Source organism: Colobus angolensis, unplaced genomic scaffold, assembly GCF_000951035.1.
Source record: "Colobus angolensis palliatus isolate OR3802 unplaced genomic scaffold, Cang.pa_1.0 Scaffold397, whole genome shotgun sequence".
NCBI lineage: Eukaryota > Metazoa > Chordata > Mammalia > Primates > Cercopithecidae > Colobus > Colobus angolensis.
Window position 1 is genome coordinate 887,599 of NW_012117343.1, and position 18,422 is coordinate 906,020.

The following is an 18,422-nucleotide window of genomic DNA, read 5'->3' on the forward strand; positions in this document are numbered from 1 at the left end:
ATCTAGTCCTGCTGCTTATTCTCCCACTTGACATGTTAATCCCCTGTCTATTTTATCAGATAACCCTTTGGTTACTGCCATCAGATCTAAACAAATGTTTCCAGTGATGGAAATCTAGGGCAGCAACCTCCTTCATTCCAGAAGACCATGAAGAATTCTTGACAGAGAACAGCCCTTTGGAACAAATAAACACAAATAAACAAAAAGGCCCAGCTTTGCCCATTAGTTTCTCTGAAGGCATGGGCGAGGTCTGGGACACATAGGAAAACAAACATATTTATATATAGACCTGTGATCAAAACTGTTCATTCACAGAAGAACCTCCCTGAGAGGTGTTCACAAACTGTAAAGTAATGAGGTGTTTGCAACCAGAGTGGACAAAGCAGCACATGGAAATCAAATGTAGTCTTGTCTTTTCACAGTCACAGAATCACCCAATAATATACTAAAATCTAACCACAGCTAACACGTCTGCATGTGTCTTCATTTTTATGGTCACCATCTAGTCCCACCATTCTTACAGAAAATGTCTCTTGGTAAAAAATTTAGGATTTTAATTAGGGGGAAAATATAAGTAATTACAAAGTATCAAACCCTTAGTAATTGAAGTTTACAAGGTTAAATCCTCAAATTTCATGTCAATCATACCATATATTCCAAGACACACAAATAAATCAGATATACACAGACACCAATGCAAGCAACACTACTTTTGTCTCATTTTGTATTTAATATTATCAAAGGCTTTATTAATGCCTTAAAAAACACAAAAAGTTATTGAACATACATTTATTATCTGGAGGAATAAATGCACTCCAAATGCTTATCATCAGAACTCTGGAAAAAGACATATAAATTCTCTCCAGTATTTTAAAAAGTGGTATCTAAATAATTTCATTTTGAACTAGGTTAGTAACCTAAGTTGTCTTCATTCAGCTTTTAAAATTGAAAAAAACATTGTTTCAAATACAATAAAGACTTAAGTACACATTCAAAATTTATTTTCTATTACACCTTTCTGGCCAAAGGAGTTGAAGAATTTTTTTCCTTACCTTACTTAGGACAAATGTTGCCAGATTAAAAAAAATATATATAACAGTAGTTGTAAAGACTAACTCTATATGAATGGTTTTAATCATAGCGCAGTTAAAATAACATTTAATATAGATTCATTTCGCTGGATGATGTCACCTTTTAAAACATCAGTATTTCTCATATCATTTCTGGATGGTCTTGACACATTCTTATCTCTTCTTCAACATGACTTCTTCATTTTTTTTCTCTAGAGTTTTCTTGAGTTAAAATAATGGCTTGAAGAAGATCATATGAGATCTAGTGGCTCTGTGATATTTCTTAAATGCTGGGCAAAGCTGGGCTAGTTGATAATGTAACTCTATTAAAATGAGCTGTATTTTCAGTGCCCCAGGCTGGTTGGTTAGTCTGATAGAAGGCCTTAGTTCCTCTTGCAGATAAAGATAGAGTCCATTCTTCCACTAGTCCAGGGCAGTGGCCAAAGAAGTCCAGGAAAGGCATTACATGGAATGCCATTGTTTAGAAGGGATTTGGATTTAATGGCATTGTTATAGGTAAAGTATTTCCTGAGCAAAAATCTCATTCACTGAGTGTTTGGGGGAATGTTAAATTTTATAATCATAGTTGCCTTTCTCTGTGGAAAAGATTTTATTTATTTATTTATTTATTTATTATTTCTTATTTTACTTTAAGTTCTGGGAAGAAAAGATTTCTTTAATTTGCCACGATCACTTCCTCTCAATTTCTTTTTCTTATAGTCATGCATACTCTGTAATCTAAATTTCTTAAGTTTATTTAAAAATCAGAGAAAAAAAACTCAAGGGGATAAAAACAAGCACAAAGTAAAGAAAGAAACCAATAATTTTGCCATTATACTTTCTCCTGGATAACTGCAGATATTTCTTATCATTTCTATTCTGTTTGAACACTGCAGAATACTACACTCGTGGCCCAGTGGTGAAGCAATGTGCACGAGTGACAAAACATGGGAACCGGAAAAGGAATATAAATGTAAATCAAATTTTTAAAATCCCAGTAATGCCACAGCTTCTTTCCTTATTTATTGGATTAATGTCCCTTCCACATGAATTCCCATTTTGGTTCCAGGAGGCCATGCACCATAAGCTCTAATAGCAAAGACTACTATTTGTAGTGCCCGTGGCCAGTATCTACTGGTGGCAAACTCGCAAAAGTCTTCTGGAAGACTCATTAAGTTATGTTCTATTTGTTTTCTGGATTCAGGTGACCATGGAAATAGAAAAGGATAGAAACAAGGCATGCTTTTGAGGTTTCTTGGGCTGGGTAGTAGAAAAATAGGTATTTTCCTCTGGGGATTTTTGCAGCTGAGAATACTTTGTCATTTTCCTCAGTCTTTAAGGGAGTGGTAGGCTTTGGCAGTCCGGCTGTTGACAAAATCTGTCTTCTTAAACTGAGCCTTTGGAATAAGGAAACAGAAACGTGAAAGGTAACAAAACTGGCACACAAGAAAATGCAGTTTTTTAGTGATTTCTTACCAGGGTCAAGTCAAGTGGGCCATTATTACCTGGCTCTGTTAACTATGACACATTCCTTGTTCATATTCTTACCTTCTTATAGGCATGGTGGAGTTCCGTGTGTGCCCACAGAGAGTACAGGAGGACGGAAGCAGCTTTACTTGCTTTGTTGGAGGCATAGCTGAAAAGAAAAGGACACTCTGAGATCAGGGAGAATGAGTGAGGCTTCTGGATGCTGCCTGTCGGCGTTCTGTAAGACCTCTTCACTCTTCAACTGCTCCTCCCCAGGAGCCGTCCATGAAGTCAGGCCACTCGGTGACCAGACAATTAGGCAGCAAACTCTGGAAGGAGGGGACCATATTTGTTTTTGTTTTCTTTTTAAACCACTAGCACAGTGCTAATAAATAAATAGTTTATAGGCCAGGCGGGGTGGCTCATGCCTGTAATCCCAGCACTTTTGGGAGGCCAAGGTGGGTAGATCACGAGGTCAGGAGATCGAGACCATCCTGGCCAACATAGTGAAACCCCGTCTCTACTAAAAATACAAAATCTAGCTGGGTGTGGCGGTGTGTGCCTGTAATCCCAGCTACTAGGGAAGCTGAGGCAGGAGAATCACTTGAACCTGGAAACGGAGGTTGCAGTGAGCTGAGATCGCGCCACTGCACTCCAGCCTGGTGACAGAGTTAGACTCCATCTTAAAATAATAATAATAATAATAATAATAATAAAAATAAGCAAAGTAGTTTATAGAGAAAAATCCCTGATATTTATAAGGAATATATCTTTAGATATGTTATAAATTCTTGAATTATTTATAGAATAGAATCTATATTTGTATGGTTATAATGTATGTTTATAGAATAAAAATGCATGAAAGCATGACGTAAAAATACATATGATTTTGTGACACCATGAATGTAGGAGTAATTTTTCAAGTCAATAAAATAAATTCTTGTGGCAGCCCCTGTTAAAGCAGTTTCAAAATCTCTTTACGTTTCTGTACAGAGCAAATGGAAAACTTGTTCCTGCTATAAATCCAAGTGACCACTGCACTTGAACTGTACTTAGTATTTCATATTCTGCTTTTTTTTTTTTTTTTTTTTGAGATGGAATCTCACTGTGTCACCCAGGTTGGAGTGCAGTGGTGCCATCTCGGCTCACTGCAAGCTCCGCCTCCCAGGTTCAAGCGATTCACTTGCCTCAGCCTCCTGAGCAGCTGGGACTACAAGCGTCCAACACCACGCCTGGCTAATTTTTTGTATTTTTAGTAGAGACCGGGTTTCACCATGTTAGCCACGGTGGTCTCAATCTCCTGACCTCACGATCTGCCTGCCTTGGCCTCCCATAGTCCTGGAATTACAGATGAGAGCCACCGTGCCCGGCCCATGTTCTGCTTTTAAATTTATTCTAAATGTCCCACTTCAGGCTTATATCAGTGCTGCCTTAGATCTCTTTCTCTTCTATCACCTGATTAGCACATGGCTGAGTTTTTTTTTTTTTTTTTTTAAACAAAGACGTTTACCCCCTCCCATAGCATAGGCATTTGTAAACATAAAACCAAAACCAGAGAGTGCAAAGATGTACAGAGAAGAGCATGCTGTGTTCCTTCAAGAGTGAAAAGCCTTTCTCTTCCATACTAGCCTGGCAGGGAGGAGCAGTCAAATCAGCACTTCACAGACTTGTTAGTACCTCCTGGACTTTTCAGAATCACTTGGTAATAACTGAAGGGCAAATAAATCCATCAAAGTGATGGGTCTCTAATATTGAAATGCATAAAAAGTTATTAAATTCCAAGACTGTTATATTCATAACGTTTGTTTATAAGTTGGTTGTTTGATACTTGGTATTCTTTTATTCAAAGATGTAATGTTCCCAGGCTAGCCCACAAATGATAGGTCAGATATATAACACTCCAGTAAGGAAAGAGCAGCAGACACCACTGGCAAGAAGCTGCTTGTTAACTTCTGTTTTTGAAACAGGGCATGTGAGGACTCACAAGTGGACACTCAGGGCAATAAACAAGTAACAGAGTAGCTCACCCCCTATCTTGCTAAGCTACCAGAAGTTTCCAAAAGTAATTGCATATTCCCATGTGCAATAATTGTTATATCTGAATACTCAAATAATGAGCATCATACTATCTTATGGTGATTTGCATGGAAGTTTGGATGACTATTTGGAAGAAGAGTCATTTCTGTTTTCCAGCAGTAATTCATTCTCTCCACAAAGACTGAGCAACCCTAATACTATCTGCCAGCCTGTGGCGACAGGTGAATATTCTTGGGGAACTGACACTCCAGCCAGTGCTCAGGGCTTGTTTTAATCTGACTCTGAATGCAGTCTTCCTTCCTCATGTGCACTGCAAAGTGGGGCTGCAGGGTAGAAGGAACCTAACTTGGGTGGGGCTGTGGTGGAGGTGACATGTACATCCCTGAACAGCCAAGCACACGTTTCTTCAGTACAGATGAAGTCATCTGCTTTGTAACTCATTAGAAGTACGCTATAGTGGCCATTTCTTTTCTTGTTTGGTTATTTACAAAAGTAACTTGTATCTATTTGTAAAAAGTCAAACAATTCCAAACTGTATAAAGAGAAAAAGATAATCTTCATGCACCTTTCCAATCTCATCACTCTAAATTAACTAGTAGGAAATAATTTGGTTAAAGAAGGGTTTTCATTCTCCTCACTTTTTTTTTTTTTTTTTAAATAGGGAAAAGTTGAAAACAGGAACACAGATATGGAATGACCTGCATTGGACCTTCTATTCTCAAAAGGGAATAAAATGTGGAAGAGATAAGATAGAGAAAAAACTGTGAAAGCAAGACTTTCTCATCAGGCTACCCCTCACTGCTTCTCCTGTGCCATCACTGCTGCTGCTGCTTCTTTTTTTCTTCTTTTTTGAGACAGAATCTCACTCTGTCAACCAGGCTGGAGTGCAGTGGCACGATTGCGGCCCATTGCAACCTCTGCCTCCTGGGCTCAAGCGATTCTCAAGTCTCAGTCTTCCAAGTAGCTGGAATTACAGGCACGCACCACCACATCCAGCTAATTTTTGTATTTTAGTGGAGACAGGGTTTTGCCATGTTGGCCAGGCTGGTCTCGAACTTCTGACCTAAGTGATCCACCTGCTTGGACCTCCCAAAGTGCTGGGATTACAGGCATGAGCCACTGTGCCCAGCCCATCACTGCTTCTTCTAAGCCACCTGGTGTGACGTTGCCTCCTAAGATGGAAGTGAGGAAAAGGGCACATATCTGTCCAGAGGACTCCTGCTTTGCCTACATTCTGCTATTATTAAATCACGGTTGTGGCTCTGGGAAACTAATTCATTAGGCCAATACAATGCTGGAATGACTACCAAGAGAAGCTCTGGAGTCTGAACCTCTCTCGACACTTCAGAAGAGAAGGGACAAGCATGTGGTGTAGTGGCTTCAGTTCTTTCCTTGGCTGGTCACTGAGGGCTGGCCAGACGATCTGGCCTGGCTTTGCATCCTGTTTGCCGCCATGTTGCACATGATGACCCTGACTGCACATTCATAACTGGGCTGTTAACACAGGGTGGTGAGGGGAAAGGGAGGCCGCTGACGGGCAGAAGCTGAAGCACTTACGCATCGCCTCCACTGATGGTCACAATTTTCTGGATGCCCCCAGTGTTTAGAAGGTCCCGTGCATTCTGGTAACTGTTTTGGATTATGTTGTTCAATGTGTAACAGGCAGAAGCTGTAGTTTCAATGAGAAGGTCAGTACTTGGGACTGTGTCAGGAATGATGGAAACCAAATCGGGGAGAGTTTCTTTGGCTACAAAATGAAAAAAAAAAGAACACTTGATTTAAAAGATTGTTTCTTAATCCCAAAATCCCAATACATTTTGGGTAATGAACATTCTTTGTTTTTTTTTTTTTTTTGAGACGGAGTCTTGTTCTGTGCCCAGGCTGGAGTGCAGTGGCACGATCTTTGCTCAATGTAAGCTCTGCCTCCCGGGTTCACACCATTCTCCTGCCTTAGCCTCCTGAGTAGCTGGGACTACAGGCGCCCGCCACCACACCTAGTTAATTTTTTTGTATTTTTAGTAGAGAGGGGGTTTCACTGTGTTAGCCAGGATGCTCTCAATCTCCTGACCTTGTGATCAGCCCGCCTCGGCCTCCCAAAGTGCTGGGATTACGGGCGTGAGACACTGCGCCTGGCCAGGAACATTCTTAAAAAGAAACACAGCTGGTTAACAACACATGGAAAGATGTAATTTCCCTAATAACAAATTTTTTAAAATATTTGAAAAGAGGATACTCTGTGCTCAGCACATTGAAAATCTTTTCAGAATGTAATTTGGCAGAAATATCAAGAACTTAAAACATTTTCGTCTTCTTCAATTCGGTAATTCCATGTCTAGGAATACATCTTAAAAACATCACTTTGAAAATGGAAAAAGCTTTCTACAGAGATCTTTATGACAGTACTACATGTAAATGAAAAACTAAAAAGCCTGAATATCCTAATAATAGGAATATGATTAACTAAAACACACCTGCAAAGACTATTATTCATCACAAAACCTATCTATGGAGCATGTGTAATAAAAAGAAAATAATTATGCTAATAGTATGTGTGAAAAATCAGTATATTTATTTATATAAAAAATACATAATATTATTGGCCAGGTTTGGTGGCTCACACATGTAATCCCAGCACTTTGGGAGGCCGAGGCAGGTGGATCACTTAAGGTCAGGAGTTCAAGACCAGCCTGGCCAACATGGTGAAACCCCGTCTCTACCAAAAATACAAAAATTAGCTGGGCGTGGTGGCACCTGCCTGTGCCTATAGTCCCAGCTACTCAGGAGGCTGAGGCACAAGAATTGCTTGAACTTGGGAGGGAGAGGTTGCAGTGGGCAGAGGTCACGCCACCATACTCCAGCCTGAGCAGCAGAGAGAAAGAGACACCCTGTCTCCAAAAAAAAAAAAAAAAAAAAAGAAAAGAATACATAGTATTACCAAAAAACCCACATAAGAAACCTGAGGAAAAATGTTAATAGGAGCTGTTTTTCTACAACAGTATTAATAGTGAACTAAAATCATTTTTTTTTTTTTTTTTTTGAGACGGAGTCTCGCTCTGTTGCCCAGGCTGGAGTGCAGTGGCGTGATCTCGGCTCACTGCAAGCTGTACCTCCCGGGTTCACGCCATTCTCCTGACTCAGCCTCCCGAGTAGCTGGGACTACAGGCGTCTGCCACCATGCCCAGCTAAGTTTTGTATTTTTAGTAGAGACGGGGTTTCACCTTGTTAACTAGGATGCTCTTGATCTCCTGACCTCGTGATCTGCCTGCCTCGGCCTCTCAAAGTGCTGGGATTACAAGCGTGAGCCACCGTGCCCGGCCAAACTAAAATCATTTTTGAGGCCAGGCACAGTAGCTCATGTCTGTAATCCCAGCACTTTAGAAGGCCGAGGCAGGAGGATCACTTGAGCCCAGGAGTTTGAGACCTGTCTGGAAAATATAATGAGACCCTGTCTCTATTTTAAAAAGTACAATTAAATAAGTGAATAAATAATAAATGAATAATCTTTGCTTCCCAAGGTTTTTTTCAATACATAAGTAATACTACCATTCTAAAAAGAGAAATAAACTATTTTAAATGTACTTTTCTACTATGTATATAACTTCTTGGTTGTAAGTTTGAGTTTGGCTTTTCTTTTGTACTAACAAGAAAGGTATTTAAAAAAAATAGACACGTCACTTTCACAATTAGGCTACAGAAAATAAAAAAGACACATAGACCAATGGAACAGAATAGAGAACCCAGAAATAAAGCCAAATACTTACAGCCAACTGATCTTTGACAAAGCAAACAAAAACACAGAGTGGGGAAAGGCCACCTTATTCAACATATTCAACAAATGGTGCTGGGATAATTGGCAAGCCACATGTAAAAGAATAAAGCTAGATCCTCATCTTTCACTCAAAAACCAACTCAAGATGGATCAAAGACTTAAATCTGAAACCTGAAACCATAAAAATTCTAGAAGGTAATCATGGAAAATCTCTTCTAGACATTGGCTTAGGCAAAGAGTTCACGACCAAGAACCCAAAAGCAAACGCAACACAACGCAAAATAAGTAAATGGGATCCAATTAAACTAAAAAGCTTCTGCACAGCAAAAGAAATAATCAGCAGAGTAAACAGACACCCCAGAGTGGGAGAAAATATTCACAAACTGCATTCGACAAAGGACTAATATCCAGAATCTACAGGGAACTCAAATCGGCAAGAAAAAAGCCAAATAATTCCATCAAAAAGTGGGCTAAGGACATGAATAGACAATTCTCAAAAGAAGATATACAAATGGCATATGAAAATTTTTTTGATAAGCTTCAAACAAACATGAAAAAAATGCTCAACATTACTAATTATCATGGAAATGCAAATTAAAAGCACAATGAGATACCACCTTACTCCTGCAAGAATGACCATAATTTAAAAATCAAAATATAATAGATGTTGGCATGGATGTGGTGAAAAGGGAACACTTCTACACTGCTGGTGGGGATGTAAACTAGTACAACTACTATAGAAAACAGTATGGAGATGCCCTAAGGAACTAAAGTAGAACTACCATTTGATCCAGCAATTCCACTACTGGGTATCTACCCAAAGTAAAAGAAGTCATTATATGAAAAAGACACTTGTACATGCATGTGTATAGCAACACAATTCACAATTGCAAAATATGGAGCCAATCAACCAATGAGTGGATACAGAAAATGTGGTATACATACACCATGGAATACTACTCGGCCATTAAAAAGAAAGACATAATGGCCTTTGCGGCTAAATTGGATGAAATTAGAGACCACTATTCTAAGTGAAATAACTCAGGAATGGAAAATCAAATATTGTATGTTCTCACTTATAAGTGGGAGCTAAGCTATGAGGATGCAAAGGAATAAGTGATATAGTGGATTTTGGGGACTTGGGGGAAAGGTCGGAAGGGGTGAGGGATAAAAGACTACACATTGGGTACAGTGTGCACTCCTCAGGTGACAGGTGCACCAACATCTCAGAAATCATCACTAAATAACTTATCCATGTAACCAAACACCATCTGTACCAAAAATTTATTGGACAATTTAAAAAGGTATTACTATTTGACAAGTCCACTGGAACTTGTCCTATGGTACATATTTTGGTCAATGCGAACTTGTGCTTAAACTTTTCGTAATAGTTATTTTCATGTATGTTTTCCTCTTTTTCCTCTAACCACTTTAGACTCTTCTTAAAAGACAGAAAGCATGCATCTTTTGCTTTTGCTGATCCCCACAGTTCCCGAATATGTGTTGCACTGATCAGGAATTAACAAATACTGCCTAATTTTATTGTGTGCCTTCATCTGTGTTCACATGGCATCTTGAAGCACATTTCTCTCTCTGTGATACTGGATTGTAATGAATTGTGTGACTGTCTCAACCTCAAATGACGCTGTGGGTTCCTTGAAGCCAATTATCTTACTTATTTCTGTGTTTCCAGCATTGATCATTATTCCTGAAATGGACAAGTACTCAATAAAAGGCACTGAATGATATGTCATCATAATACCTGGACCTGATTGACAGGTAAGACATACCTTCTGCTCACAGGCCTGAACTCTTTCTTTTTGACTGTGGTTCAAGCACACAGCATACTGTGGAGAGCTCAGTGTTCATCTAAAGCCAGAGGGCTTTAGTTTCAGTCCTGGTTCTGCTGCTTTATGGCTCTATGGCCTGAGCAAGCTATTTAACGTCTCTGTTTGTTTTTCCCTAAGTTGCAATGTGAGATAATAATGTCTATGTCACAGGGTTATTTTGAGGGAATAAATCACTGCATGTTAAGTGTATCATAGTACTGCGCATGTGGTAAGCTCTCAATGGATGCTATTATCAGAAGGTTTCCTCCTTTTAATAAGTTAAACTATAGAATGAAAGGCCTTGACTGGCAAAGTAGCACTGTGAGATACATACCTGCGTCTTCTGTGTGAAATCTGTTATTCTGTTACCATGCCCCATTGCCTATCTTTAAGTTTTTGAAAAAATGTAAGTTTCAAGTTTATTTCTCTAGATGTAAGTAAAATGTAACAACTTTATTGCAGGTGAGAACAGGGAAAGTTACCTGGCTTAGAAAGCTCTGGTGAGAAACACAAAGCGTATGTTCAAGATGATTTTCACTTATGTCTGGCTATTAAAATTCTGAATTAAGAGAAGTCCTTTTACTTATATATTTGACATGAAGCCAATTTGGAATTTTAAAATTGCATTTATCTTGCTGAAGCCTCTTCTCTCTGTTATCCTCAAAGTGAAGTGTATCAACAGAATCATCTACTATAAACCACGTGGCTCTGGCTATACCTTCCCAACATTTAAGGGACTGCAGAGCCTGAGGCCAACAGCATTTCTGCCCTGAAGGTACACGCTTAATGTGTACAGTGCCATTATTTACCTTGGCGGTGTTTTAAAGATGGAGTCAATTTTTCATTTGGGAAAAGAACAAAAAAGGGAAGGATAATACACCTCTATTGAAGTTCAGCACAAAAGACCACGGGGAGAGCATTTTAATAATTTTGAGAGTGCCTATGGCGAGGTCTCTTTCAGATTCACTGAGAATGTTCCAGGTTGTCTCTACTCATAATGAGCATGAAACCATTGTATAAAACCTCCTGTCAAATGTGCTGCTGGCTGGCTTTGAAAATGACATTACTAAAACATAACTGCAGCCTTTAATATCTCTGGGGCTATATGTGTGCATATTTAAAAATCTAATCCATTAAAATAAGCAAAATATTGTTTATATTTTTTGTGAAATGTGAAAAACTGAGTTTGAGTTGTTAGAAACGACCTATTTATAGAGCATTATGAAGCATGTTTAATTTTAGCATTATCTTTCTATCATCTCATTTTGTAATTTTCTACTTGATACAACAAACATTTATCACATACTTCTTGGTATAAGCAAATAAATAAAAAATTATGTTATTTGATAATGTAACACCATTATCATCTCTGTCAATAATACAGTCAAAGGCAAAATACGTCTCATCGCAGTTACCCAAAAAAAGATGCCAAATTTGCTATATTCAGTGACTCCTTTTTTGTCTTTCTATTGTGATTATCTGCTTATCCATTTTTTTTAATAGTCCAACGCACCGCCAAACTGCTAAAGTAAACTACCATTACATGTGTTTTTCAAATGTTCTAGAATCATGGTGCTTAAGAGAGCCACAGAGAGAACATTCTGAAAGACAACTATATGGATTAGAAAGACTTCATTGGATGGTGTGACTGAGGGTGCCACCCAGTGAAAAATATCAATAGTATTACTTATCTTGTTAATTATTAGTATGCTCTAAAATTTTTCTTTTGTAGTAATTTTTTAAAAAATGTTGGGTATTTAAAAAAATCTCTGGTGAGATCCACCGAGAAAGCCTCTTTGTGATACCTGGCAGCAGAAAAGGCAGGCCGGTTTATCACCTACTCCTTACTCGCATTTCCAGTGCATCTTTGTGAACGGGAGGGGATATAGACAATGTTTCATAGCATTGTATCTTCAGCATGTACGTATTACACATAGATACTTATACCGACTCACCAATTTCATTCTGCAGAGAAAGATTCCGGGACAGATTTCTTAGCAGCGAGATGGCTGTCTTTTTCACACTTAGGTCACCGACATGCAGCATCTTTCGGGTGTGCTGCAGGCCATTTTCCTTCTGGACAACTGCCTGAGCCACTGACGTCGGCATCTGTTTTGTGAGACACATCTTATAAGTGCTATTGTGTTTGATTTCATGATAATATTAAGTTTTCTGTAGATTACCAGAGGTTGATGAAAATGTTTTATTTTATTTTTATTTTATTTATTTATTTTGAGACGGAGTCTCTCTCTGTCACCCAGGCTGGAATGCAGTGGTGTGATCTCAGTTCACCACAACCTCCACCTCCCAGGTTCAAGTGATTCTGCCTCAGCCTCCTGAGTAGCTGGGATTACAGGTGTGTGCCACCACACCTGGCTAATTTTTGTATTTTTAGTAGAGGTGGTGTTTTATCATGTTGGCCAGGTTGGTCTCGAACTCCTGACTCAGGTAATCCACCTGCCTCAGCCTCCCAAAGTGTTGGAATTATAGGAGTGAGCCACTATGCCCGGCTGAAGATGTTTTAAAAATTAGAACTGTGATGAAACTAGTCTAAATTAGGTTTTCAAGTCAATTACTAGATAAAAACTGTTTATTCAGTACATTTAAATGCAATCTTGGGGCTGGGCGTGGTGGCTCACACCTGTAATCCCAGCACTTTGGGAGGCCAAAGCTGGCGGATCACCTGAGGCCAGGAGTTCAAGACCAGCCTGGCCAACATGGTGAAACCTTGTCTCTACTAAAAAATATAAAAATATTAGCCAGGTATGGTGGTGTGTGCCTGTAATCCCAGCTACTCAAGAGGCTGAGGCAGGAGAATCACTTGAACCTCGGAGACAGAGGTGGCAGAGAGCCAAGATTGTGCCACTGCACTCCAGCCTGGGTGACAGAGCAACACTCTGTCTCAACAAGCAAACAAACAAATAAATGTAATGCAATGCAATGCTGGATTTAATTAGGTTATTACTTTTTTTGCATCTGTGTTTATAAATAAAATGGATTAACCTTTTCCTTTTACTACCCTTTTCACTTTTAGAATCAAGGTTATACTAACATCATTAAGTTAGTTGGGTAGTATTTAATCTTTTTCTATCTCCTTTAGCTGTTTGTGTAATACAAGAATAATCTCTTCTTTTGGGCTTGGTAGAATTTAGCCATACAGATTGAATATCCCTTATCTGAAATGCTTGAGACCAGAACTGTTTAGGGTTTTTTTCAGATTTTGGAAGATTTGCAAATGTACAATGAAATATCTTGGGGATATCTTGCGGATAGATAGAACTAAGTCTAAACATGAAATTCATTCATCTTTCATATGCACCTTATACTCATAGCCTAGAGGTCATTTTATACAATATTTGTAATAATTCTGCACATGAAATAGTTTGTAAACATGGAACCATCAGAAAGCAAAGGTGTCACTATCTCAGCCACCCACATGGACAATCTGTGGTTGTTTGGCATCACCATTATTCCTGACTCTGAATTCATATACTATGATAGGCTATCATTTTCTTACACAGGTACTCAATAGTTAAAAATATGGTACGCCATTAAAACAGTTAAAAAAAATAATGTGTTCAGGTAACTAAGCAGCACAGTAGCATCACCAGAATACCTGTCTCAGCTGTCTAACAGCAACAGACAACGGCAGGCTTTCTGTCTCTAACTACCATGCTGTGTTTTGATGGAAAGGTTATTGTCTACTGTTTTTTGTTTGTTTTTTTCCGGTGAGAAGAAACATGAAAAGCAATTGAGGGATGAGGAACTGGGTCCTTTAGGGATGAGGAGGCATTCTGTTGGGTGGTTTTGCAAAATGTTGCCTCTAGAGTCATCTGCCTCATTAACAATGGTTTTTTCTTCAACTTTTAAGTTCAGGGGCACACGGGTAGGATGTGTAGGTTTGTTACATAGGTTAATGTGTACCATGGTGGTTTGCTGCACAGATCATCCCATCACCTAGCCCAGCACACATTAGCTATTCTTCCTGATGCTCTCCCTCATCCCCCCAAGTCCCCAACAGGCCCCAGTGTGTGCTGTTCCCCACCAAGTATCCATGTGTTCCCATTGTTCAGCTCCCACTTATAAGTGAGGCCATGTGGTGCTTGGCTTTCTGTTTGCCAAGGATAATGGCTTCCATCTCCATCCATGTCCCTGCAAAGGACATGATCTCATTCCTTTTTATGGCTGCACAGTATTCCATGGTGTGTATGTATGACATTTTCTTTATTCAATCTATCACTGATGGGCATTTGCGTTGATTCCATGTCTTTGCTATTGTGAACAGTGCTGCAATGAACACACACATTCATGTATCTTTATGTGAGAATGATTTATATTCCTTTGGGTATATACCCAACAATGGAACTGCTGGGTCAAATGGTATTTTTGCCTCTAGATCTTTGAGAAATCACCACACTGTTTTCCACAATGGTTGAACTAATTTGCACTCCCACCAATGGTGGAAAAGCGTTCCTTTTTCTCTGCAACCTCATCAGCATCTGTTGTTTTTCTGACTTTTTAATAATTACCATTCTGACTGGCATGAGATGGTATCTCACAGTGGTTCTGATTTGCATTTTTCTAACGATCAGTGATGTTGAACTTTTTTTTCACGTTTGTTAACCACATGTATGTCTTCTTTTGAGAAGAGTCTGTTCATGTCCTTTGTCCACTTTTTAATGTTTTTTGTTTTGTTTTGTTTTTGTCTTGTAAATTTGTTTAGGTTCCTTGTAGACGCTGGATATTAGACCTTTGTCAGGCAGATAGACTGTAAACACTTTCTCCCATTCTCTAGGTTGTCTGTTCACTCTGATGATAGTTTCTTTTGCTGTGCATAAGCTCTTTAGTTTCACTGCATCCCATTTGTCAATTTTTGCTTTCATTGCTATTGCTTTTGGTGTTTTTGTCATGAAATCTTTGCCGTTGCCTATGTCCTGAATGGTATTGCCTAGATTTTCTTCCAGGGTTTTTATAGTTTTGGGTTTTACATTTAAGTCTCTATCGTGAGTTAATTTTTGTATAAAGTGTAAGGAAGGGGTCCACTTTCAATTTTCTGCATTTGACTAGCCAGTTCGCCCAGCACGGTTTATTAAATAGGGAATCCTTTTCCCATTGCTTGCTTTTGTCAGGTTTGCTGAAGATCAGATTGTTGTAGGTGTGCAGTCTTATTTCTGAGTTCTCTATTCAATTCTACTGGTCTATGTGTCTGCTTTTGTACCAGTACCATGCTGTTTTGGTTATGGTAGCTTTGTAATACAGTTTGAAGTCAGGTAGCATGATGCCTCTAGCTTTGACCTTTTTGCTTAAGATGGTCTTGGCTATTCGGCTCTTTTTCAATTCCATATGAATTTTAAAATAGTTTTTTTTCTAATTCTGTGAAGAATGTTAATGGTAGTTTAATGGGGATAGCATTGAATCTATAAATTACTTTGGGTAGTAGTTTATTGAGAGCTTTTACCTTGAAGGGATGCTGAATTTTATCAAAGGCCTTTTCTGCATCTATTGAGATCATGTGGTTTTTGTCTGCAGTTCTGTTTATGTGATGGATCACATTTATTGATCTGCAAATGTTGAACCAACCTTGCAGCCCAGTGATGAAATCCACTTGATGGTGGTAGATACGCTTTTTGACGTGCTGCTAGATTCAGTTTGCCAGTATTTTACCGAGGATTTTTGTATTGATGTTTGTCAGGGATATTGGCCTGAAGTTTTCTTTTTTTGTTGTTGTATCTCTGCCAGGTTTTGGTATCAGGATGATGCTGGTCTCATACAATAAGTTAAGGAGGAGTTCCTACTTTTCAATTTTTTGGAATAGTTTCAGTAGAAATGGTACCCACTCTTCTTTGTACCTCTGGCAGATTTCAGCTGTAAATCTATCTGGTCCTGGGTTTTTTGTGGTTGGTAGGCTATTTATTACCACCTCAATTTTAGAACTCATTATTGGTCTATTAAGGGATTCGATTTCTTCTTGGTTCAGTCTTGAGAAGATGTATGTGTCCAGAAGTTTATCCATGTCTTCCTAGATCTTCTAGTTTATGCGTATAGGGGTATTTATAGTATTCTCTGATGGTTGTATGTATTTCTGTGGGGTCAGTGGTGATATCCCCCTTATCATTTCTGATTGTGTTATTTGATTCTTCTCTCTTTTCTATTAGTCTAGCTAGCAGATCATTTTATTAATTTTTTTTTTTTCCAAAAAAACAGCTCCTGAATTTGTTGATTTTTTGAAGGGTTTTTTTGTGTGTGTGTTTGTATCTCCTTCGGTTCCACTCTGATCTTGGCTATTTCTTGCCTTGGGGTTTGTTTGCTCTTGGTTCTCTAGTTCTTTTAGTTGTGATGTTAGGTTGTTACCTTGAGATCTTTTTTTTTTCTTTTTTTTTTGAGATGGAGTCTCATTCTGTTGCCCAGGCTGGAGTGTAGTGGCACAATCTTGGCTCACTGCAAGCTCTGCCTCCTGGGTTCACGCCATTCTCCTGCCTCAGGCTCCCAAGTAGCTGGAACTACAGGTGCCCACCACCACACCCAGCTAATTTCTGTATTTTTAGTAAGGACGGGGTTTCACCTTGTTAGCCAGGATGGTCTCTATCTCCTGACCTTGTGATCTGCCCACCTCGGCCTCCCAAAGTGCTGGGATTACAGGCATGAGCCACCGTACCTGGCCACCTTGAGATCTTTCTAGCTTATTGATCTGGGCATTTAGGATTACAAATTTCCCTCTTAACACTGCTTTAGCTGTGTCCCAGAGATTCTGGTACACTGTCTGTTTGTTCTCATTAATTTCAAATCACTTCTTGACTTCTGCCTTAATTTCACTATTTATCCACAAGTAATTCAGGAGCAGGTTGTTCAATTTCTATGTACTTGTGTAGTTTTGAGTGAATTTCTTAATCTTGAGTTCTAATTTGGTTGCACTGTCATCTGAGAGATGGCTTCCTATGATTTCGGTTCTTTTGCATTTGCTAGGGAGTGTTTTACTTCTAATTATATGAACAAGTTTTGGGTAAGTGCTATAGGGTGAGGAGGGGAATGAATATTCTGCTATTTTTTGGTGGAGAGTTCTGTAGATATCAGGTCTGCTTGATCCAGAGCTGAGTTAACTCTTCTTGATGAATTGAACCCTTTACCATTATGTAATGCCCCTCTTTGTCTTTTTTTGATCTTTATTGGTTTAAAGTCTGTTTTGTCAGAACTAGGATTGCAACCCTTGCTTTTTTCTGTTTTCCATTTGCTTGGTAAATTTTCCTCTATCCCTTTATTTTGAGCCTAAGTGTGTCTTTGCATGTGAGATGGAAGACAGGACACCAATGGGGTTTGGTTGTTTATCCAGCTTGCCATTCTGTGTCTTTTAATTGGTGCATTTAGCCCATTTACATTTAAGGCTAGTATTGTTATGTGTGAATTTGATCCTGTCATCATGATGCTAACTGGTAATTTTGCAGACTTGTTTATGTGGTTGCTTCATAGTGTCATTGGTCTGTGTACTTCAATGTGTTTTCATAGTGGCTGGTAATGGTTTTTCCTTTCCATATTTAGTGCTTCTTTCAGGAGCTTTTGCAAGGTAGGCCTCGTATTGATGAATTCCCTCAGCATTTGCTTGTCTGCAAAGGATCTTATTTCTCTTTTGTTTATGAAGCTTAGTTTGGCTGAAAATGAAATTCTGTGTTGGAAATTATTTTCTTTAAGAATTTTAAATATTGGCCCCCAATCTCTTCTGGCTTGTAGGATTTCTGCTGAGAAGTCTGCTGTTAGTCTGATGGGCTTACCTTGTAAGTGATCTGGCCTTTCTCTCTGGCTGCCCGTAACATTTGTTCTTTCATTTTGACCTAGAATCTGATAAGTATGTGTCTTGGAGATGATCTTCTCATAGAGTATCCTACTGGAGTTCTCTCCATTTCCTTAATTTGAATGCTGGCCTGTCTTGCTAGGTTTGGGAAATTCTATTGGGATGATATCCTAAAGTATGTTTTCCAACTTGGTTCTGTTCTCCCTGTCTCTTTCAGGTACCCCAATCAGTCGCAGGTTCCATCTCTTTACATAATCCCACATTTCTTGGAGGTTTTGTTCATTCCTTTTCATTCTTTTTTCTCTATTCTTGTCTGCCTGTCTTATTTCAGAAAGATAGTCTTCAAACTCTGAGGTACTTTCCTCCGCTTGGTCTATTCTGCTATTGATACTTGTGATTGCATGGTGAAGTTCTCATGTTATATTTTTCAGCCCTATCAAGTCAGTTATGTTCCTCTCTAAACTGGC

At 38.9% G+C, this 18,422-nt stretch overlaps 1 protein-coding gene across 3 annotated transcripts in view; it reads right to left on the reverse strand.

Moving 5' to 3' along the window:
* Positions 1-715: 715 nt before the first annotated feature.
* Positions 716-18,422, reverse strand: part of PKP2 (plakophilin 2) — a 109,107-nt gene continuing 91,400 nt past the window's right edge. For all 3 annotated transcript variants that reach the window (XM_011955158.1, XM_011955157.1, XM_011955156.1), the window contains 4 exons: positions 12,128-12,281; positions 6,132-6,321; positions 2,619-2,706; positions 716-2,467 (listed from right to left, as the gene is read on the reverse strand). In XM_011955158.1, coding sequence (XP_011810548.1) covers positions 2,399-2,467; positions 2,619-2,706; positions 6,132-6,321; positions 12,128-12,281 — 501 coding nt within the window. In that variant the 3' untranslated portion in view covers positions 716-2,398. The remainder of the gene's footprint in view (positions 2,468-2,618; positions 2,707-6,131; positions 6,322-12,127; positions 12,282-18,422) is intronic.